This window comes from Lithobates pipiens, unplaced genomic scaffold (genome assembly GCF_037356315.1).
Source record: "Lithobates pipiens isolate NorthernLeopardFrog02 unplaced genomic scaffold, aLitPip1_a1.2 Scaffold_27, whole genome shotgun sequence".
NCBI lineage: Eukaryota > Metazoa > Chordata > Amphibia > Anura > Ranidae > Lithobates > Lithobates pipiens.
Genome location: NW_027507788.1, coordinates 187,766,473 through 187,790,062, shown reverse-complemented (window position 1 = coordinate 187,790,062; position 23,590 = coordinate 187,766,473). Strand labels below are relative to the sequence as shown.

Genomic DNA, 23,590 nt, shown 5'->3' with positions numbered 1-23,590 from the left:
ATATATATATATATATATATATATATATATATATATATATATAAATATCCCTGGAAATCATTTTAAAATGTCGAAAAGTATAGGGAGAGACTTATTAATACTGGAGCACACAGAATCTAGTGCAGCTGTGCATAGTAACCAATCAGCTTCTAACCTTAGCTTGTTCAATTAGCCCTGATTCACACCAGTGCGACTTGTCATGTGACTTGACAGTTCAAAGTCACATGACATGTCACACCCCATTTGTAGCAATGGAACTGTTCAAAATGTTGCGACTCAGAAAAAAGATTCCTGCACTATTTGTGCAGTTTCATTGCAACTTGCATTGACATCTGTTAAATGAAGGTGCACAGATATCAGCACATGAAATTGCTGAAGTAGAGCAACTTCAAAACTGCACTGAGCCAGGGCTAAAAGTGTTACTAAACCCACAACAGTAAAATCAGTCTGTATATGCAGTGAAGACAGTGCTGATTGGCCTTGTGCTGATCACATTCACTCTGCCAAGAAAAAAAAAATCTCTAGCAATACACACCAAACTGAGCATGTGCAGAGTGCCCCCCAATGTTCTGCTCTATCAGGAGATGGATTGGAGACAGTGGAAGAAGAGGAAGATCCGAGAAGACAGGATCAAACAGCCTTGTTACACAATGCAGAGGATTAACCTCGTAGGTTCCACAGGGAGTATAACAAGCATGCTTTATTGCATACTAACACTTTAAGACCCCTTTCACACTGGGGCGGTTTGCAGTAGGGTTGCCACCTCATCCCTTTAAATCCGAACACATATTAATTACACAGGTTCTTGGGCTAATTTAATGCAGATAAGGCACCAAGTGAGTTTAATTACCACCTTAATCAGCCACAGAACCCGTTTAATTAATATGTGTTCGGTTTTAAAGGGATGAGGTGGCAACCCTAGTTTGCAGGCACTTTAGAGCTGGAAATAGGCTCTGCTAAGCGCCTGAAAACCGCCTCCCATTCATTTTCATTCCAGAGTGACTTTTCACAAGCAGCATCTTTAGGGTGGCTTGGGTGAGCTGTATTTAGCGCTCCCAAAACACCTTGCCCATTATAAAGGAATGGGCAGCGCTTCGGAAGTGCCTGAAAAGCACTTCGGAAGCGCCACAACAAGGGAGTTTTTAACCCCTTCTTTGGGGTTAAAAGCGCCCTGCTAGCGACCAAAAAGCACCTCTTAAACATCAGTAAACACCTGCTAAAACGAGCGGCGCTTTAGCGCACCGCAGCCCCAGTGTGAAAGAGGTCTAAGCTTTGAGAATAAAATCTGAAAGCTGATTGGTTCCTCTGCACAGCTGCACCAGTTTTAGTAAATCCCCCCTATAGTATCCCGACCACGTATGTAATATTTTTCTTTTCTGTAGTGATAAAAGATGGGGATCTGGGTGGACTCTTAAAGTCTTCTGTTATTATTAAACAGTCAGTGCTATCGCCGAGTCTGCCAGCACATATAACTGCAGACAATATAATCTCTCACTAGGGGGAGGCCTTGTTACATTCTGCTTCGCTACATTGTATCCGATCCCCCTTGTGAAGTGATGATATTTGACGCTGAGGTGCTAGCACCAGTCAGGTGCAGACTGAGAAGATCTATGCTGGATTTTGCTGTCAGTCCTCATTCATCTCTCCTCTCTCTCTGTATCTTATCTGTATCTCAGTGATTTATTTGTACTTTTGTATGTTGCTGCCTGCGTCCAGCGTGTTCTGTGTCTCCCGCTAATCGCTGCTACAATAGCAGGTGTGTAAAGTTACCTATCTAAGTTAGATCTGTTGTGTGCACAGTTTTCCTGTGTCAGGTCTCTAGAGATATATATGAGAGCTTGGGTTACACCAGCAGCTGCTGCCGCTTTTGCCTTTGGTTTCTGATCAACACAACCCCCCACCACCCCCCCTTTCTTATTTCTGTCACCACTTCTGCGTCCTTAAAATGCTGTATGTATGTCACCGTTCTTCTCTTGTCTGCTGACAGCATTGGGTGCTAAAAACCGTTTCATTTCTCATTTCTCTCTCCACCCCCCCCCCCCCTGCAGGATCTCTCCAGAGGGCGATTAGAACGCAGAGCTACATGAAAACACGACTGAGGACAGTTCGGAAGGAGACGTTTTGCGATCAGAGGAGGCGAACAGCTGTGGCAAGAGGTTTCCTGTCACTCTTGTAATAGTTGAACCCGGAAACTTGGCTGATTGGCTCCCTCGGCGCTGGCTCTGGTTTGCCTGAGAGTTTTGATAATGTTGGCTGGCGATTTAAATGAGATGCTTCAGATCCCAGAGCTGCAGATCCCAAATCTGTCGGACAGTACCTCCGCCACGAGCAGCAGCAACACTCCCAGCCAGCGGCGGCGGCGCTTTAAGATGAGACGTTCGAAGACTCCGAGAAACCGTGAGTGTCTCGAAGCCACGGACTACACCGGGAATCTGGAATATCTACAACTGCCATCTATTGAGATCACTCCGTCCAGCGATGAGGACAGCGCCGTATCCAACTCTTCCACTCCCAGCACGTCCCCCAGGCGCCAGGGCTTAAGGCTGCACGCTTTGGGTAGCACGTCAGATAAGGATGGCAGTGAGATAGAAGTTACTGTGAACAGCAAGAGTAGGTAAGTACCTTTATGAATACCTTTTTTATTATGCACACTGATCCATGGTAACATACAGTGGGGTGTATTTACTAAAGCTGGAGAGTTCAAATTCAATCTCACTTCTGCATAGGAACCAATCAGCTTCCAGGTTTTATTGCCAAAACTTAATTGAACAAGCTGAAGGTAGAAGCTGATTGGCTACCATGCACCGATGCACCAGATTCTAAGTGCTCCAGTTTTAGTAAATATCCCCCAGTATCTCACAAAAGTGAGTACACCTCTCACGTTTTTGTAAATATTTTATTCTATCTTTTCACGTGACAACACTGAAGAAATGACACTTTGCTACAATGTAAAGTAGTGAGTGTACAGCTTGTCTAACAGTGTCAATTTTACGTCTCCTCAAAATAACTCAACACACAGCCATTAATGTCTAAACCGCTGGCAACAAAAGAGAGTACACCCCCTAAGTGAAAAATGTCCAAATTGGGCCCAATTAGCCATTTTCCCTCCCCGGTGTCATGCGACTCCTTAGTGTTATAAGGTCTCAGGTGTGAATGGGGAGCAGGTGTATTTAAATTTGGTGTTATCGCTCTCACTCTCTCATACCGTCTCTCATACACTCTCAAAGAACTCTCTGAGGATCTGAAAAAAAGAATTGTTGCTCTACATAAAGATGGCATAGGCTATAAGAAGATTGCCAAGACCCTGAAACTGAGCTGCAGTACGGTGGCCAAGACCATACAGTGGTTTAACAGGACAGGTTTCACTGTAGCAAAGTGTCATTTCTTCAGTGTTGTCACATGAAAAGATATAATAAAATATTTACAAAAATGTGAGGGGTGTACTCACTTTTGTGAGATACTGTATATCTGCATTTTGTTCTCTTATAATGGATTTTTGATAGTAGTGTGTAGGTAGTAACCGGGGTGTATCTACAAAAGCTACCTATAATATACAGGTCATGCAGGGGAATGCTATTTATAGTTTGCTCCTGTCTTGTTATAAGTTCTGTCTAGCTGTGCCTCCTTGGCCTTTCTGCGGCTTCCCTGGAGGAGATCGCCAGGAAACAACTCTCCTGCTGTGGATGCTAATTTCGGGAATTTTTGTTTCCTTGGCAACTAGGCACTCTGATAACCACTGCAGTCCCAAGGAAGCGCTGTGAAAGTTTGATGCACTGCTTAGGGGCATCCACATGGTGCGGTCTCCGAAGCCAGCCATAGATGATGCCAATAAATTTTCTGTAACCATGGGTTGTAGGAAAGAAAATTGGTTGATTCCCCATCAACACAGACAGCTATTGGGTTCTCCTGGGGGAAGGGAGAGTTGCGCAGGGAGCTATCCCTGCTGGGAGAACACAGTGGTTATTTCTAGCGGCTATAGCCACTGGCAATAATTACATGTAAAAATCTGACATGCTGGTTGTACCCAAGTCATTCGACTTGAGCACAATAGCCTGCCCATACAGTGGTGTGAAAAAGTGTTTGCCCCCTTCCTCATTTCCTGTTCCTTTGCATGTTTGTCACACTTAAGTGTTTCGGAACATCAAACCAATTTAAACAATAGTCAAGGACAATACAAGTAAACACAAAATGCAATTTGTAAATGAAGGTGTTTATTATTAAAGGTGAAAAAAAATCCAAACCATCATGGCCCTGTGTGAAAAAGTGATTGCCCCCCTTGTTAAAACATACTATAAAACTGTGGTTGTCCACACCTGAGTTCAATTTCTATAGCCACACCCAGGCCTGATTATTGCCACACCTGTTCACAATCAAGGCATCACTTAAATAGGAGCTGCTTGACACAGTAAGGTCCACCAGAAGATCCTTAAAAGCTACACATCATGCCGAGACCCAAAGAAATTCAGGAACAATTGAGAAAGAAAGTAATTGAGATCTATCAGTCTGGAAAGGGTTATAAAGCCATTTCCAAAGCTTTGGGAATCCAGCGAAACACAGTGAGAGCCATTATCCACAAATGGCGAAGACATGGAACAGTGGTGAACCTTCCCAGGAGTGGCCGGCCGCCCAAAATTACCCCAAGAGCGCAGCGACGACTCATCCAAGAGGTCACAAAAGACCCCACAACAACTTCCAAGGAACTGCAGGCCTCACTTGCCTCAGTTAAGGTCAGCGTTCATGCCTCCACCATCAGGAAAAGACTGGGCAAAAATGGCCTGCATGGCAGAGTTCCAAGGAGAAAACCACTGCTAAGCAAAAAGAACATCAAAGCTCGTCTCAATTTCTCCACAACACATTTTGATGATCCCCAAGACTTTTGGGACAACATTCTGTGGACCGATGAGACAAAAGTGGAACTCTTTGGAAGGTGTGTGTCCAAGTATATCTGGCGTAGAAGGAACACTGCATTTCATAAAAAGAACATTATACCAACAGTAAAATATGGTGGTGGTAGTGTGATGGTCTGGGGCTGTTTTGCTGCTTCAGGACCTGGAAGACTTGCCGTGATAAAAGGAACTATGAATTCTGCTGTCTACCAAGAGATCCTGAAGGAGAATGTCCGACCATCTGTTCGTGTGCTCAAGCTGAAACGAACTTGGGTTCTGCAGCAGGACAATGATCCTAAACACACCAGCAAGTCCACCACCGAATGGCTGAAGAAAAACAAAATGAAGACTTTGGAGTGGCCTAGCCAAAGTCCTGACCTGAATCCTATTGAGATGTTGTGGTATGACCTTAAAAAGGGTGTTCATGCTCGAAAACCCTCTAATGTAACTGAATTAGGACAATTCTGCAAAGATGAGTGGGCCAAAATTCCTCCAGGATGCTGTAAAAGCCTCATTGCACGTTATCGCAAACGCTTGGTTGCAGTTGTTGCTGCTAAGGGTGGCCCAACCAGTTATTAGGTTTAGGGGGCAATCACTTTTTCACACAGGGCCATGATGGTTTGGATTTTTTTTCACCTTTAATAATAAACACCTTCATTTACAAATTGCATTTTGTGTTTACTTGTGTTGTCCTTGACTATTGTTTAAATTGGTTTGATGTTCCGAAACACTTAAGTGTGACAAACATGCAAAGGAACAGGAAATGAGGAAGGGGGCAAACACTTTTTCACACCACTGTAGATGGTTTGAATCTTGGCTGGTCCCTGCTGAACCTGCTGGGATTCGAACCATCTATGGCAGGCTCATAGGTGTGCACACAGGGTGTGCCAGGTGTGGCGGGGCACACTCTAATCACCCCATGCGCATTAGCATTATCGCCCTATGTGCTGGCAGGAAGATGGGAAAGAGCTCACTCTTACTGGCTCTGCTATAACAGGTGTTTTCACACTTCTCTTTCAATATGCCAGCAGAGAAGTCAATGTGCCGGGGTCATTATATATATGTATATATATACACACACACACACACACACACACACACACACACACACACACACACACACACACACACACACACACACGTAGGGTGCACACCCTAATTCAATAGGCTGAACATACTTATGGGCAGGCTCAAGGCAGTGGACTCCTATAGGCCACCTTTATTATTATTGTATTTTATACAGGCCTTTTTGTATAAACACAGAAATACAATGGTTTTGTGGTGATCACACTCCGTCACATTTTTGTTTTAATTTGATTTTACAGGTCACCAAAAAATTTACCAAAATCTGTGTGCACTTTCAGTATATCTGACTGGATGGGCTTAGGTTCACGTGTATGAAGTCTGAGAGCAGCCTTGGAATCCAAGGTCTTATTTCATCAAGACGAGAAAACATAAAACAGCCAATGTGTTTCAGGGGCTCCTGCTTCTTCAGGGCTTGGCTGGCATAGGTGGTTTACAGGACTCAGAAATGGTAACCAGGATTAATTTATTTGCAGTGTGAAAACATAAAAAAAATTAAAAAAAAAAATCGGATTCCTCCAAACTCCACTAGAAGTGGGGGGGGGGGGGGGTGAGGGGATCAGTGAACCCCAGAAATGCATTGGAAGTTTTCTTGTTTTGAATTTATGTCAATAATAATAAACCTTGTACTGCTAAACTGTTTGCTTGGTGCTCTCATTAGACCTTTGTCAGGGCTGGGCTCAGCCCTTCCTTCTCAAAGCTGGCTGAGTAGCTGTCGGCTAATTGCCAGCTCCTATCTCTCCACAGTGACTCACATGTTGATGATATCCTGCTCGTCAGTCCTGCCTATTTAAGCCGTCCAGTCCAGATGATCTCTACGTTTACCTTGGTCACATTTCTAGAGACGCTGTACTGTGTTCCTGTTAAAGACTTGCTTGGCTGACATTCCTTCTGGCTTCAGATCCTGCTTGCTGTTCTACTACGTTTATCTCTGGCTCCCTGACGTTTTAGCTTGTCTGACTATCCGTTCCAGTTCCTGATCTCTGGCTATGTTTTGACCACGTTTACTCTGTTTACCTTTTTTTATTATTATTATTAAACAAATGTGATTTGACTGTACTTCTGTCTCAGCCTGATTCATGGTTTCTGACAGTAGGCGAAGGCCATGAATTCAGAAGTCAATCCACTTGGTAATATTTTTTCCAGATTGGATGAGCAAGATCACCACATGGATTAGTTTGTCATGGCGGTACAAACGCTACTGAGTCGCACGGCACTCCTGGAATCTCCCACTGTGGCTGCTCCGGTACCACCTGTGTTGCAGGCTGTCCCTGCTGCTGCTCCAGTCTCTGTGCAGGCACCTGCCTTAAGTATTATCTCTATAAGAGGTATGTCTGGTTCCGCTCTGCTTCCCCAGCGATTTGGGGGTGATCCAGTCCAATGCAGAGGGTTTCTCAACCAGGTTGAGATATACTTTGGAGATGCTGTCCCAGGCGTTTCCCATGGACGGAAGCAAAGTAGGTTATATCTTTTTGCTTTCTGAGAGAGCCTTGGCCTGGGCAAACCCTCTATGGGAGACGCAAAAACCTGTTGTCTTGAGTTACCCTGAGTTTGTGACTTCTTTTAAAAGGGTATTTGACGTTCCCTCATGCTCCACTTCTGCTGCCAAGTGCCTCATGTCCATCAAACAGAGTACGAGAACCTTGCCGATTTACGCCATTGAATTACGTATTCTGGCAGCAGAGGTTGCTTGGAACAATAAGGCCTTCATGGCTGCCTTTTCTCATGGTCTCTCTGATACCATCAAGGATGAGATAACAGCCCGAGATATACCCACAGAGCTAGAGAGGTCGATCACATCTGCCATCCTCATTGACTCCAGACTCGTGCTTGCAGAAGCCTCCTGTACATTTGTCTCTGAACTTTGCAGTCCAACCCTTGCCTCCCTCACCTCCCATGCCTCCTGGAATCGAGTTGGTCTGTGAAGATGAACCCATGCACTTGGGCTTCACGCATCTCTCTGTGGATTAGAGAACCCTTAGGAAGAGGGAGAGATTGTGCCTTTATTGGGGCCAGGCAAGTTATTTTTTGAAGTCTTGTCCTGCCCATCCAGGAAACGCCTCAAACTTGAGGTCCTGTCATGGACAGACCTTAGGTGTCGTTGTTTCATCCCCAGTTATCCAGAAGGATAAGCCCCTGGTTTTGATTACCCTTTCTTGGGCTGAGTCGTCCGTCAAGATACAGGCTCTCGATTCCGCTGCAGCTGCATGACACTCCACTTGCCATTGAGGCTCTTGATGGAATACCTCTACAGCTGGCCCATGTGACTTATGAGACTGTTCCATTGTCCATGGCTGTAGGGGCTATTCACCATTAGATAATCCAATTCCAAGTTATTTCCTCACCTAAACTTCTGCTGGTTAATGGTTATCTTTGGTTACAGAGGCACAACCCCTCTTTTGATTGGTTCCGTGCTGAGGTTCACTCCTGGTAGCCACAATGCAGTAAGACATGCTTCCAGAAGGTAGCCAAGGTCCTGTGCACCTCTTTACTCTCCTCCCTGCTGGAGGAGTACCACAATTTTAGCAATGTCTTTGACAAAGGTCAAGCTGGTAGTTTGCCTCCAAACCAGTAGTATGATTGTGCAATTGACCTTCAACCTGGTGCCATACCTCCTCATGGCTGGGTTTACCCTTTGTCGGTCTTGGAGGATAAGGCCATGGAGGAGTATGTTGCAAAACCAGTAGTATGATTGCGCAATTGACCTTCAACCTGGTGCCATAGCCCCTCATGGCTGGGTTTACCCTTTGTCGGTCTTGGAGGATAAGGCCATGGAGGAGTATGTTGCAGGCGCAAACATTCCTTCTGACTCCAGATCCTGCTTGCTGTTCTACTACACTCATCTCTGGCCCCCTGACGTTTTGGCTTGTCGGACTATTCCGGTTCCTGAACTCTGGCTATGTTTTGGCTACATTTACTGTTCACTTTTTTTTATTATTATTATTAAACAAGTGTGATTTGACTGTGCTTCTGTCTCAGTCTGATTCATGGTTTCTGACAACTTTATACCCACAGATCTTCAACTCTGGGTCCCATTCCCAAGGGGTTACCATGTTTTTGGTTTAGAGCAGCCTCACCAGAGCTACTGGACCCTATTTTTATTTAATTGACCCAATTAAAAGTTGAATCTGGCAACTTGTTTGGGTGAACCACTCTGATTTTCCATAACCTTGACATTCTATGGGGAATGTCTGGCCTCAGGCAACATTACTATGGAGAATTTCTGGCCTCAGGCAACATTACTCTGGGGAAGGTCTGGCCTCAGGGAACATTACTATGGGGAAGGTTTGGCCTCAGGGAACATTACTATGGGGAAGGTCTGGCCTCAGGGAACATTACTAAGGGGAAGGTCTGGCCTCAGGGAACATTACTGTGGGGAAGGTCTGGCCTCAGGGAACATTACTGTGGGGAAGGTCTGGCCTCAGGGAACATTACTATGGGGAAGGTCTGGCCTCAGGGAACATTACTGTGGGGAAGGTCTGGCCTCAGGGAACATTACTGTGGGGAAGGTCTGGCCTCAGGGAACATTACTGTGGGGAAGGTCTGGCCTCAGGGAACATTACTATGGGGAAGGTCTGGCCTCAGGGAATTTAACAGAATTTAGTGGAAATGTAATTCTTCTAATTCCCTTCAATCCTACTTAATTATTTGAATCTTGTGGATCTGCACTCTCCATGATGGCCTCATTTGTTGGTCGTATCACTTCAGTGTGTTTATGATCAGTGTTTTCATCTGCACTACAGCTTGTACTGTATATCTTCCTGAAGAAGCGGGCTTTGACCCATGAAACGTGTTGGTGGAAGTAACAAGCTACCAATACCGTAACTTATGATATCAACCAGAAAAAACGAGTTGATGTTCGTATGATATAGCAGATGTGCATGTATTACATGAAGAGTAATTTCTGACTCTTTTTATTGTGCATTGTTTGTACTAATTAAATTCAATATATTTTTTACAATATTTTTTGAATTGTGGTACCGATTAAAGTCCTAAAGTATTTTGGTTAGGATTGGTTTGTTTAAATATTCAATAAAAAGTATGTGTTGCCAGACAACTGACGTCTAATACTTATAAGGGCTCAATTACTGTACTCTGCCAAGTTTACATCATTCAGATACTGTTTTTACTTCTTCTGGATGGCTTAGGTGGCCTCTCACATTACATTGTTGTAGATCTTGAGAAGAGGAGATTAAGGGGGCCTATGACCAACTTGTACAAATACATAAGTGGTCCATATAGTGAACTTGGTGTTGAGTTATTCACTTTAAGGTCATCACAGAGGACAAGGGGGCACTCTTGTCTGGAGGAAAAGAGATTTCATCTCCAAATATGGAAAGGTTTCTTCCCTCCAGAGGTGGTTCTGGCCAGCTCAGTAGATTGCTTTTAAAAAAAAGGCCTGGATTCTTTCCTAGCTGTACATAATATAACTGGGTATTAACATTTATAGCTAAAGTTGATCCAGGGAAAATCCGATGGCCTCTTGGGGGAAGGGGAAGGGATTTTTGTGTGGGTGAATGATTGTGTATATGGGATTTTATTTTTATTTTTTTGAACCAGATGAACTCATGTCTTTTTTCAACCTGACTAACTATGTAACTACTATATTTAACACACCCCAAGTTTAGGAAGGAAGTTTAAGGAAGAAAACTTTTTAAGGAAAAAAACTTACATTTAAATGCCCATCAATGCAGCCTTATAAGTGTCCATCTGCAGCCTTGCACAGCGTCCATCTGTATGCTTGTCAGTGTCATCTGCAGCCTTCTCAGTGTCATTTGCAGCCTTGTAGCCTTTTCAGTTTCATTTGCAGCCTTGTCAGCTGCATTTGCAGCCTTGCCAGTGTCATTTGCAGCCTTGCAAATGTCCATCTGCAGCCTTCTCAGTGTCATTTGCAGCCTTGCCCAGGCTGCAGTTAAACTGCAGTGACATGTCAGTGTCACTGCAGTTTGAAAATGGCGCCGCCGAGATACACAGAGCCAGTCCTGTGTATCCTGGCTCTTCTCGGCTTCTCTCGTAGTCCCACCCAGTTCCGCCCTATGATGGACATAACACGAGCGTGACTGTGAGCGGAGCCGAGCGCCACCTATATACATACATAGCCGAGTGTACTCGGCTAGGCTCGGATAGCTCCGCTCACAGTCACGCCCAGTCCCTGTGTTATGTCCATCATAGGGCAGGACTGGGCGTGACTGTGAGCGGAACTAGCCGGGGATAGCCTCGGCTATGTATAGCTATCGGTTTCTCCACTCACAATCAGCGGGGGATCGGCGTATAACACGCACCCACGATTTCCATCTACATAAAAAAAAAAAACGCAATAAACGTTTATTGGTTGGTTTGCACAAAAGGTTTAGTGTCTACAAAATAGGGGATAGTTTTATGGCATTTTTATTATTATTATTATTAATTTTTTTTTACTAGTAATGCTAGTAATGGCGGCGATCAGCGATTTTTATCAGGACTGCGACATTATGGTGGACACATCAGAAGCTTTGGTGCGATTTTAGGACCATTCACATTTATACAGCGATCAGTGCAATTAAAAATGCATTGATTACTGTGTAAATGTGACTGGCAGTAAGGGGGTTAACCACTAGGTGGCACTGTAGGGGTTACGTGTGTCCTAGGCAGTGATTCTAACTGTGGGGGGGGGCTGTGTGTGACACGACACTGATCACCGCTCCCGATTACAGGGAGCTATGATCAGTGACAGTGTCATTAGGCAGAACGGGGAAATGCTTGTTTACATTAGCATCTCCCCGTTCTTCCTCTCCGCGAGACGAGCGCGAGTATCAGAGTCTTGCTATGCCTTATGGGACTTGTAGTTCTGCAACAGCTGGAGGTCCGCTGAGGCTGGATTACACACCTATGAATTTTTAGTGCTTTTTGCATTTTGCAGGTTTGTACTACAGTTGATTTAAATGTGGTTTCCTATGGAACACGTTCTGTGGTGCAAAGCTGCAAAATGCAAAAAACACTAAAACTGCATAAGGCCCCTTTCACACATGCGGATGGTATGTCTGTATTTCATCCATCCGTTTGCGGATGAAATACGGGCATACATTCATCCCTATGGGATAGCGGGTGTCTGCGGATGAGCATCCGCAGACACCTGATATCATCCGCCTCCGCTACAGTCCGATTCTGCAGACGGAGGAAAATCCTATTTTTCTATCCGTCTGCAGAGCGGATCGTATGAACACGGACAGACGGTCCGTGCTCATCCGATCCCCATAGAGGAGAGCGGAGAGCTGACAGGGCGGTCCCTGCACAGTGTGCGGAGACCGCCCTGTCCGCCGCCGTCTCAGCGGGGACAACGGAACGATCCCCGCTGAGCGAGTGGATAATCATTACTGATCCGCCCCGTGTGAAAGAGGCCTTAGTGTGAATCCAGCCTAATTGCATATCCCTGATGTAAAATATTTGTCTCAAAACGGAACAGAACTGTCGCTGTAACTGCGTAAAAAGTGTTATCTGGGGTTTGGCTTCAGTTGTTAGTATATGTAAAGCTGGCAATAGATGATTTTAAATTTCGGCCAACACACTACATTTTTAGTTTGATACGGATTTTAGGTGGCCTGTGAAGTCTAATTATATTATGGGATGCTATTAGTAAAGATGATAACTGACATAGTAGTGTGAATGCTGCTAATGACAATTCAGTCACTTCATGTCGGTGTAATAGGATCTGACCCTGAGCCGTGTTTACACACATTCCGACCATGTGGCCTGTCATCCGCTCCCCGCAGCCTTCCTCCCCATATTACTGAGAAATGTCAGTGCTGGTAATGTTGCTTTGTTGGTGCGATGAAGAAATACTCTACTGAGATTTGAGCTGCAGTATAATCCTTTTTCAGCTTCTTTTCATTTTATTGGGCTTATGTTCTTCTGCTATTAATGTAATGATGGCAAAACAAGGGAAGGACTTTCAGTGTTATTAGAATGAAAGCAACAAGCATTTCCACGCAGTGTTACTATCAAGCCCCATACACACTGTCAGATTTTCTGATGATTTTTGTCTTCAGATATATATGAGGTCAAACCTTAGGAGTTTCAATTTGTATGCAATCAGGCAGGCCCTTGCACTACATGGGTTTGGTAAATCTGAATACAAAAATCAGCAGAAATCTGATAGTGTGTATGGGGCTTCAGGAAGACCTTGATAAAGTATTATTTTACTGAAAGAGTAGTTGATGCTTGGAATAGACTTCCAGCAGAGGTAGGGAGTCAGTCAACACCAAGGCCTGATTCACACCTATACATTTTTAGTGCTTTTTGCATTTTGCAGATTTGCACTACAGAACGTGTTCCATAGGAAACCATGTTAAAGCGGTTGTATACCCGCTGATGTGTTTTTGTTTTTTTACTCACCTGCAAAGGAAAAGGCATAATGAACTAGTACTAGCTCATTATGAAATACTTGCCTTAGAACAAGGCCCCGACATCTGGCCCGATCCACGCCGAGGGAGCTGACATGTTCACTCTGCGTTTCTTCTGGGTATCGCGGCTCCGACGCTGTGAGTGGCCGGAACCGCGATATCATCACTCCTGCGCATGCGTGCGGGCAATTTCTTCCCGGCAGGGTCCGGCGTCTGCCGGACTTTCAGCCGAGAATCCCCTGTGTGCATGCGCTGCTGCAGTCAGTGGCGCATTGCGAGGGGAAATATCTCCTAAACTGTACAGGTTTAGGAGATATTTTTTTTACCTACAGGTAAGCCTTATTATAGGCTTTCCTGTAGGTAAAAGTCCCAAAAATGACGATACAACCACTTTAAATGGGCTGTAGTGCAATTCTGCAAAATGCAAAAAGCACTAAAACTGCCATAGGTGTGAATCCAGCCTAAGTGGATTGGGACAAACATAGATCTATACTCAAAAAAAAAAAGAACAAAAAAAAAAGCAATAATAAAAATGCAGCTGACTCGATTTATTAAATTTTTTTCCCGCAGTCACTCTTTTCTTTTCTGTAATATGAGTCTTTCAGCCTCTATTAAATAGACTGAAATGTAATAACATTTCCTGCTGATCAGGGCTGCCTCAGCTGTCTTTAAAGTGGCACTCCATGCAAACGGGGAAGCTCTGCTCATCTGCCCCCCCCCCCAGTGCCACATTTAGCACCCTTTAATCACTTTTATTGTAAATCCTCGTGACAGCAATAGGCATGTGACAGGTACTCTTTATGGAGAGATCTGGAGTCTATAGTACCCCAAATCCCCCCTCTGCTTTTAAAAGCATTTAAAACACCAAGATCTTAGTTTTTTGAATTCTGTTGATTTTTTTTTTTCTAAATGGCACCATTGATATCCAGGTAAACTGGAAGTTATATCAGGTTGCTTCCCGGGCTACCATAGTTCAGAGCCGATCCGGGCTTTGTTCAACTCTCTCCGATCAGGTGGGACGAAAGAGCCAGAGAAAGCTGCGAAAGATAGCGGGAAGGGGGTTGTCTCCTCCCGCTGTTGGTAAAAGTAATCCAGTGGCTAGTTAGCCGCCAGAGTTGGTTTTGCAAGGAAGCCGACTGGCAGGCATCATCCTGTTATAACCACTGAAGGTTCCAGCGATGTACGGGTATGGTCCAGAAGTGAGCATATATATTATATTCATTGAAAACCCAATGTTCTTATTAACCACTTCATCCCTTGTCCAGAGCAGGTAAGTATGATATGCTCACTTCCAGACCATACCCGCACATCGCTGGACCTTCAGTGGTTATAACAGGACGATGCCTGCATTTAATCTTATGTCAAAGGAAACTTTTATATTGTATATGTTAAATGGTTTCACACATTGTTCTTACCCACTCCTCAGGAATGCCAATGCATAGAGACTGAGCAACTCCCACCATTACATGCGGGGGTTAAGGCCCGCTGTTTTTTGTAGAACTGCAAGACCAATGAGATCCTTGGAACAGCCTTTTTAGGAAGGAGGGGTCAGATTTTAAGAGTAAAAGCTAGTAACAGAAACACAGTTTGGAGATTTTGCTTTTGACACACCACGAGGAAAATTCACACACACAAAGATACACATCTGATTCAATCTTCAGCTCAAGAATATAATTACAATATTGATGTTATTTTTATATTTTGATATTGCTCTTGTAATATTTTGCTATTTTATTATGAAATCATTTTTTGAGTTTTTACACGAGAACTGAACAGATTTTCTTGGAACTTTTCTCATCAATATAATTTACAGAATATCGATATTAATACCATAAGAATGGTATTTTAACACACTCATGCAGCCCCAGACACACACACCATCATGCTTGACTGTAGGCAAGACACAATTGTCTTTGTACTCCTCACCTGGTTGGCGCCACACACGCTGAACCAAATAAGTTTATCTTGGTCTCATCAAACCACAGGACATGGTTCCAGTAATCCTTGTCCTTAGTCTGCTTGTCTTCAGCAAACTATTTGTGGGCTTTCTTGTGCATCATTTTTTAGAAGAGGCTTCCATCTGGGACAACGGCCATGCAGACCAATTTGATGCAGTGTGCGACATATGGTCTGAGCACTGACAGGCTGACCCCCTCCCCCACCGATTCAACCTCTACAGCAATGCTACAGAAAAACAAAGAAAAGGCGCCTCTAAGTGTAGAATTAAAAGCTGTTTAATTTCCCCAAAAAGGGTTAAAAACACTTACAAGATATGTAGACTGGCAGAGCATATCATTAATATCCATGTAGGTGGTCCGGCATGAATGCAGTGGTCACTGGCATATACCAGTTCTTTAGGCTGTGTGTGTCCAGTAGCAGGGAGGTCCAGGGGATGCCAACAGGAAAATCAGCAGGGAGCTCCAAGAGAACTGGCAGGCCAGCCCGCAATCACAGTCTCAAAACACGAGGATCCTGGAAGTGACGTCAGCGGCAGGAGACAATAACCAGCAACCAGCGTGGACCACAAACAGGAAGCAAAACAGGAAGCAGTCATCAAAGAGGGACGCGTTTCGGAACATCTCATTGGTTCCTTTATCAACCTGATGACTGTGTGTGTATGGGACTAATTTATACTACCTGGGCGGACCTTAGGGGCGGGGATATGTAAATGGAGCGTTATCACAATATAAAGGTATAGGACAGGGGGAGAAACAGAAACAGAAACAAAATCCCTATCCAAACAAAAAAATATATATGATTTCTTACAGAGCAACAACCAATAAGCGACATTTAAAAATAAAAATAAACATAAAATGAAAATGAGAATCAGTATTTTTACACAGTCTTCAATAATGCTTAGGTCTAGGTATAATATATAAGACTGAAGGGGAGGGAGTAGGGGGAAAAAAAAAAAAAAAAAAGGAGGGGCAAAAGAAGAAAGGGAATGAAGGGGCAAAGAGAAACTATTTTGAAAAATATATCTAGGGCAAAAAATATGTATAAATATATTAGCTAAATATATTTAAAAAAATATAAAATATATAAATATACCGAAAAGGTTAAAATTATTTAAAAATATTTACCATATTTAAAATAATATACTAATAGAAAATTATATACTACTAAAAAGATCTTGCACAAATATATTAGGAAAGGAGGAATCTAGAGAATGGCACTAGTTTCAAAGTCCTCGTTCAACCCTCCAGGGGCAAGAACATTTAAAGTAAAAATCCAAAACATTTCTCTATGACAGAGTTTTCTGAAACGTTCGGCTGAGGGGAGGTTCTTTGGCATTGTCTCAATGACCCAGACCCTTAAACCATCTGTAGATTTTTGATGATACTTGAGGAAATGCCTAGGAACACTGTGATTATCTAATCCACCGGAGATGAAACGGCGATGCTCGCCGAAACGCTTGCGAAGTGGCCTAATGGTTCTCCCTACATAAAACAGGCCGCAAGGACATGTTAGACAGTATACCACATGGTCAGTGGAGCATGTGTGAAAACCCTTGATAGGGTATGTTTTTCCTTTTACAACAAAGTCCTTCTGGCCATGTCTTACAAACTGGCAGGTTTTGCATAATGGTTTGCGGCATTGGTACATACCCGAGATAGCTAGAAAAGTGGGAATAGAGCTACCAGGGGGAGGAGGTTTCTCTTTAAGTTTACTTGGTGCCACTTTGCTCTTAATATTAGGTGCTTTTCTGTACGCAAACTTTGGCCTATTGGGAACAACAGGAAGGAGATGCTCATCCTGAAGCAGCAAGGGCCAATGTCTCCGTACAATACTCTCCATCTGTTTGTGATGAGAATGAAATTGAGTGATGAAGCGTAAATCATTAAGATTTTTACTACCACGGATAGAGGTATATGAAGAGGGAGTTGTATTTTTGTATTGAGAACATGCTGTTTCCACAAGATGTACTGGGAACCCTTTATCAAGGAATTTTGCTTTTAAAGTCTTACTCTGATTATCGTAATCATCAATTCTAGTACAATTCTTTTTCAGTCTGCAAAATTGGCTCTTGGGTATATTGTTGAGCCATTGGGGGTGATGACAACTTTTATAGTGGAGAAATGAGTTCCCTGCAGTAGGTACATTAGGTACAGAAAATAATTCCAAATCAAGGAAAGCTAACTTATAAGTTAGCTTTCCTTGATTTGGAATTATTTTCTGTTGGCAAAGATATTCATGCCAAGAATTTTACCAAACCTACTGCAGGGAACTCATTTCTCCACTATAAAAGTTGTCATCACCCCCAATGGCTCAACAATATACCCAAGAGCCAATTTTGCAGACTGAAAAAGAATTGTACTAGAATTGATGATTACGATAATCAGAGTAAGACTTTAAAAGCAAAATTCCTTGATAAAGGGTTCCCAGTACATCTTGTGGAAACAGCATGTTCTCAATACAAAAATACAACTCCCTCTTCATATACCTCTATCCGTGGTAGTAAAAATCTTAATGATTTACGCTTCATCACTCAATTTCATTCTCATCACAAACAGATGGAGAGTATTGTACGGAGACATTGGCCCTTGCTGCTTCAGGATGAGCATCTCCTTCCTGTTGTTCCCAATAGGCCAAAGTTTGCGTACAGAAAAGCACCTAATATTAAGAGCAAAGTGGCACCAAGTAAACTTAAAGAGAAACCTCCTCCCCCTGGTAGCTCTATTCCCACTTTTCTAGCTATCTCGGGTATGTACCAATGCCGCAAACCATTATGCAAAACCTGCCAGTTTGTAAGACATGGCCAGAAGGACTTTGTTGTAAAAGGAAAAACATACCCTATCAAGGGTTTTCACACATGCTCCACTGACCATGTGGTATACTGTCTAACATGTCCTTGCGGCCTGTTTTATGTAGGGAGAACCATTAGGCCACTTCGCAAGCGTTTCGGCGAGCATCGCCGTTTCATCTCCGGTGGATTAGATAATCACAGTGTTCCTAGGCATTTCCTCAAGTATCATCAAAAATCTACAGATGGTTTAAGGGTCTGGGTCATTGAGACAATGCCAAAGAACCTCCCCTCAGCCGAACGTTTCAGAAAACTCTGTCATAGAGAAATGTTTTGGATTTTTACTTTAAATGTTCTTGCCCCTGGAGGGTTGAACGAGGACTTTGAAACTAGTGCCATTCTCTAGATTCCTCCTTTCCTAATATATTTGTGCAAGATCTTTTTAGTAGTATATAATTTTCTATTAGTATATTATTTTAAATATGGTAAATATTTTTAAATAATTTTAACCTTTTCGGTATATTTATATATTTTATATTTTTTTAAATATATTTAGCTAATATATTTATACATATTTTTTGCCCTAGATATATTTTTCAGAATAGTTTCTCTTTGCCCCTTCATTCCCTTTCTTCTTTTGCCCCTCCTTTTTTTTTTTTTTTTTCCCCCTACTCCCTCCCCTTCAGTCTTATATATTATACCTAGACCTAAGCATTATTGAAGACTGTGTAAAAATACTGATTCTCATTTTCATTTTATGTTTATTTTTATTTTTAAATGTCGCTTATTGGTTGTTGCTCTGTAAGAAATCATATATATTTTTTTGTTTGGATAGGGATTTTGTTTCTGTTTCTGTTTCTCCCCCTGTCCTATACCTTTATATTGTGATAACGCTCCATTTACATATCCCCGCCCCTAAGGTCCGCCCAGGTAGTATAAATTAGTCCCATACACACACAGTCATCAGGTTGATAAAGGAACCAATGAGATGTTCCGAAACGCGTCCCTCTTTGATGACTGCTTCCTGTTTTGCTTCCTGTTTGTGGTCCACGCTGGTTGCTGGTTATTGTCTCCTGCCGCTGACGTCACTTCCAGGATCCTCGTGTTTTGAGACTGTGATTGCGGGCTGGCCTGCCAGTTCTCTTGGAGCTCCCTGCTGATTTTCCTGTTGGCATCCCCTGGACCTCCCTGCTACTGGACACACACAGCCTAAAGAACTGGTATATGCCAGTGACCACTGCATTCATGCCGGACCACCTACATGGATATTAATGATATGCTCTGCCAGTCTACATATCTTGTAAGTGTTTTTAACCCTTTTTGGGGAAATTAAACAGCTTTTAATTCTACACTTAGAGGCGCCTTTTCTTTGTTTTTCTGTTTCCTATTCAGAGATTGCTTCTCTCCATAAGTGCAGCCATAAGTGTGGAAGATACCCTATTATAGACTTTCTGGTTCCTAAAGATATCTGTTTTTTGCTTGGTCCTGAAGTTCAGAGCGCCCTTACAAACTGTATCTACAGCAATGCTGACAGCACTCATATCATACAATCATATTTCCCAAAGACAACTTCTGGATATGAAATGTGGAGAACGGCGGCACTCATCTGAGTGCAGTATATTAAAATGATTAATGATGAATTTATTAATATAAAATTAAAATAAGAATTAACTCACAGGGTAAGGGTTAAAATTACTAGTCACAAGGGGAGGCTCACTGTGTAGTCCTGATCCAGATAGCCAGTGGTGTGGGGTGCTACTGCTGCCTCGCTAGCCACAGGGGTTTGCAAGGCTCCGAGTCAACCTGGCAGTTATCTCACTGCTGGCTGTGACTCCACTGGATGTGGGGCACAGCCGGCAGGTGCGTGTTCGGATCATGCGTGCTCCTTCTTCAGGCTGTGATCACCATTCCTACTTTGAAACACGGAGGTGGATCGCTGATGTTTTGGGGATCTGTGAGCTACAAAGGCACAGGAAATTTGGTCAAAATTGATGGCAAGATGAATGCAGTATGTTATCAAAAAATACTGGAGGAACATTTGCATTCATCAGCCAGGAAGCTGCGCATGGGATGTACTTGGACATTCCAACATGACAATGATCCAAAACACAAGGCCAAGTCGACCCGTCATTGGCTACAGCAGAATAAAGTGAAGGTTCTGGAGTGGCCATCTAAGTCTTCTGACCTCAATATCATTGAGCCACTCTGGGGAGATCTCAAAACGTGCCGTTCATGCATCGCAGCCCAAGAATTTACAGGAACTGGAGGCTTTTTGCCAAGAGGAATGGGCAGCCTTACCATCTGAAAAGATAAAGAGCCTCATCCACAAATACCACAAAAGACTTCTAGCTTTCATTGATGTTAAAGGGGCAATACACGGTATTAAGAACTGGGATATGTAAATTTTTGATCAGGATCATTTGGGTAGTTTCTGTTGTGATTACGATTTAAAAAGAGTAAACACAGTTGACTGATAATAAATGGCTTCAGCCAAACACTAACCATGAGTGAAAGAAGAAACGTTTTTGTGTTATCATTCATATTCTTTGAAAAATGGCCAAGAAATCATAAATTCTGCCAGGGTATGTAAACTTATGAGCACAACTGTGTACATATATACACACACATACACACACACGCGCGTGTGCGTTTTTTGCTTTTAATTTCTATTTTAAACTGAATGTGTTGTTTTACAAGGTGAAGGTTCACATATACTTTAAAGACTCGAGTTTCAGAATTTTTTTATAAAAATAAAACTCATCCTTTTTGGACTGGTATAGTTTTTTTGATTCTGGTTATCTCAGGTTTTTTAGTTCTGCACTACTTTCCCCTTTCGATGTCACTGTCTTTTCTGTTTCCTTTTTGTCTCCCTGTACTCTTCCTCCCTCTATCAATTCTTTCATCTTCCTCTCACCGTTCTTACCAGAAGTTTTATTTATTTTTTATTTTTTTGTGGGGAGCTGCTATTGTCTGATTGTGATGTGGCACAACAGCAGAGTACTGTACGTGATACTTTTTATTTATTTGTACAAAGAGTTAATTTTTTTCAATACAAGCATTTGGGTTATTTATAGCCTTCGTGCTTTCCAAGCTGTGCTACAATTGGACCAGAAGAAGGTTGTGGATTTGTCCGAAAATCTGTCTCAAAAATGGAAACATCTGTCTCAAAATGGACCTATGCAGGTTGCATTTTGCATATTCCAGGTGCATTTTGTGTTTTTTTCAATACACATTTTTGATCCATTGAAGACTATGCAACCAAAAAACCAGAAAAAAGTCCCTGGCCCTTTCCATAAAATGCACAGATGTGAACTACATCCAGAGTAAACCATGTTAAATGGACTGTAGTGTATTTCTGCAAAACTGAAAACGCACTAAAAAATGCATAAGTGTGAACCAGGCCTTGGGAGTCGGCCGGCATCCTAAGCCCTTGTACACACGGTCAGACATTCTGACGGAAAATGTCCGATCGGACCGCGTTGTCGGATAATGATTGTGTGTGGGCTACATCGGACTTTTTTCGTTGGAATGTCTAGCCAACAAAGTTTGAGAGCTGGATACAAAATGTTCCGACAACATGATCCGATCGGACTTTGTCCGATCGTTTGTAGAGAATTCCTATCAGACAAAGTGCCAGGCATGTTCAGATCAAATTACGAGACCAAAGCTATTGGCTACTAGCCGCAACGTAGTTCCATCACAACGAACGAACGTCATCACGTTATGAACGATCAGATTTTCCGACCGTGTGTATGCAACACCAGTTTCGGACAGAATCCGTCGGAAAAAAAATCGGATTTTGTTGTCGGAATATCCGACCATGTGTACAAGGGCTTACAGCAATGAGTCATCCCTGCTGTCAGTAGGGATTCCCCACTGACAGCAGAATGTAAATGAGTGGCGTTGAAAGAAAAAAAAAAACAGCGTAGGGGTTCCCCTTCAATCCATACCAGGGTCTGGTATGGATTTTGAAGAGGACCATAGGCCAAGGAAAAAAAAAATGCATCAGGTTCCCCCCTTAACCACCTCAATACCGGGCATTTTCACCCCCTTCCTGCCCAAGCCAATTTTTAGTTTCAGCGCTTTTGCAGTTTGAATGACAATTGCGCAGTCGTGCTACACTGTACCCTTATAAAATATTTAACATTTTTTTCCCCGCAATTAAAGCTTTCTTTTGGTGGTATTTAATCATCTCTGTGGTGTTTATTTTTTGCGCTATAAACAAAAGAAGAGCAACAAGTTTGAAAAAAAAAAAAAACACAATATTTCTTACTTTTCGCTATAATAAATATCCCATTTTTTTTTTCTCAGCTGAGGCCAATATGTATTCTTCTACATATTTTTGGTTAAAAAAATAAATAAAATCGCACTAAGCGTATATTTATTGATTTGCGCAAAAGTTTTAGCATCTACAAAATAGGGGATAGTTTTATGGCATTTTTCTTAATTTTTTTACTAGTAATGGTGGCGATCTGAAATTTTTATCGGGACTGTGACATTGCAGCGGACAGATCGGACACTTTTGACACCATTTTGGGACCATTCATATTTATGCAGAGATCAGTGCTATACAAATGCATTGATTACTGTATAAATGTCACTGGCAGTGAAGGGGTTAACAGTAGGGGGCGGTGAAGGGGTTAACTGTGTTGCCTAGGGAGTGATTCTAACTGTAGGGGGCGGGGACTCACAAGGGGAGGAGACCAATCGGTGTTCCTCTGTACTGGGAACACACCATCGGTCTCCTCTCACCTGACAGGACGTGGACCTGTGTGTTTGCACAAACACAGATCCACAGTCCTGCTGCATAACGGGCAATCGCGGGTGCTTGGTGGACATCGCGGCCGCCGGGCACGTGCATCGGATCCCGAGTGACGCGCGCCCCCCAGACAGCTGGGAAGCCCAAGACGTCATATGACGCCCGCTCAGGATGGGAGATCCCTCCTGCGGACCTTATATGTACATGGGCAGGATATGAAGTGGTTAAAATCCATACCAGACCCTTATCCACTGACTTGGCTATGACTCACCACCAGTAAACAGGTATGAAACGCGTCAGTGGTTGGGTTTTTTATTCTGATTGCTGCATGGACTATTTTCAATAAAGGAATTAATTTGGAATGCGGCCATCTGGACTTTCAGACAGCACACTATCTGACGGGGGAGGTGAGAGGATGCAATTCCTGAGTGGTTTATTTATTTCTTAGACCTGTATCCATCGCTAGAACGCCAGCGGGTGCTGGCTCCTCAACAACCGATGACTCATGCCTGCTTCTGATAGCAGGGATGGGTTACTGGTTGTTAGAATGCCGGCAGGTGGCGGCTCCTAACAACCAGCACAGAGCACTCTAAAAAACATGTGACAAAAAGCGTGAACCACTCAAAAACAGACAAATCACACGTTTCGATGCATTTTTGTAGGGGGAAAAAAAACACTTTAAAAACTCAACAATCTCTCCGATTCGAGCTACAAAAAAATGCTCTAGAACTTTTTTTTG

General features: G+C 43.0%; 1 protein-coding gene across 2 annotated transcripts in view; it reads left to right on the top strand.

Annotated features, from left to right (window-relative positions):
• Positions 1-2,087: 2,087 nt before the first annotated feature.
• The window catches only part of GRAMD1B (GRAM domain containing 1B), a 425,888-nt gene continuing 404,385 nt past the window's right edge, over positions 2,088-23,590 (top strand). Inside the window, exon 1 of one of the 2 annotated variants that reach the window (XM_077458022.1) lies at positions 2,088-2,614. In XM_077458022.1, the coding sequence (XP_077314148.1) occupies positions 2,247-2,614 (368 nt within the window). In that variant the 5' untranslated portion in view covers positions 2,088-2,246. The remainder of the gene's footprint in view (positions 2,615-23,590) is intronic. The other variant, XM_077458023.1, reaches the window with a different exon arrangement.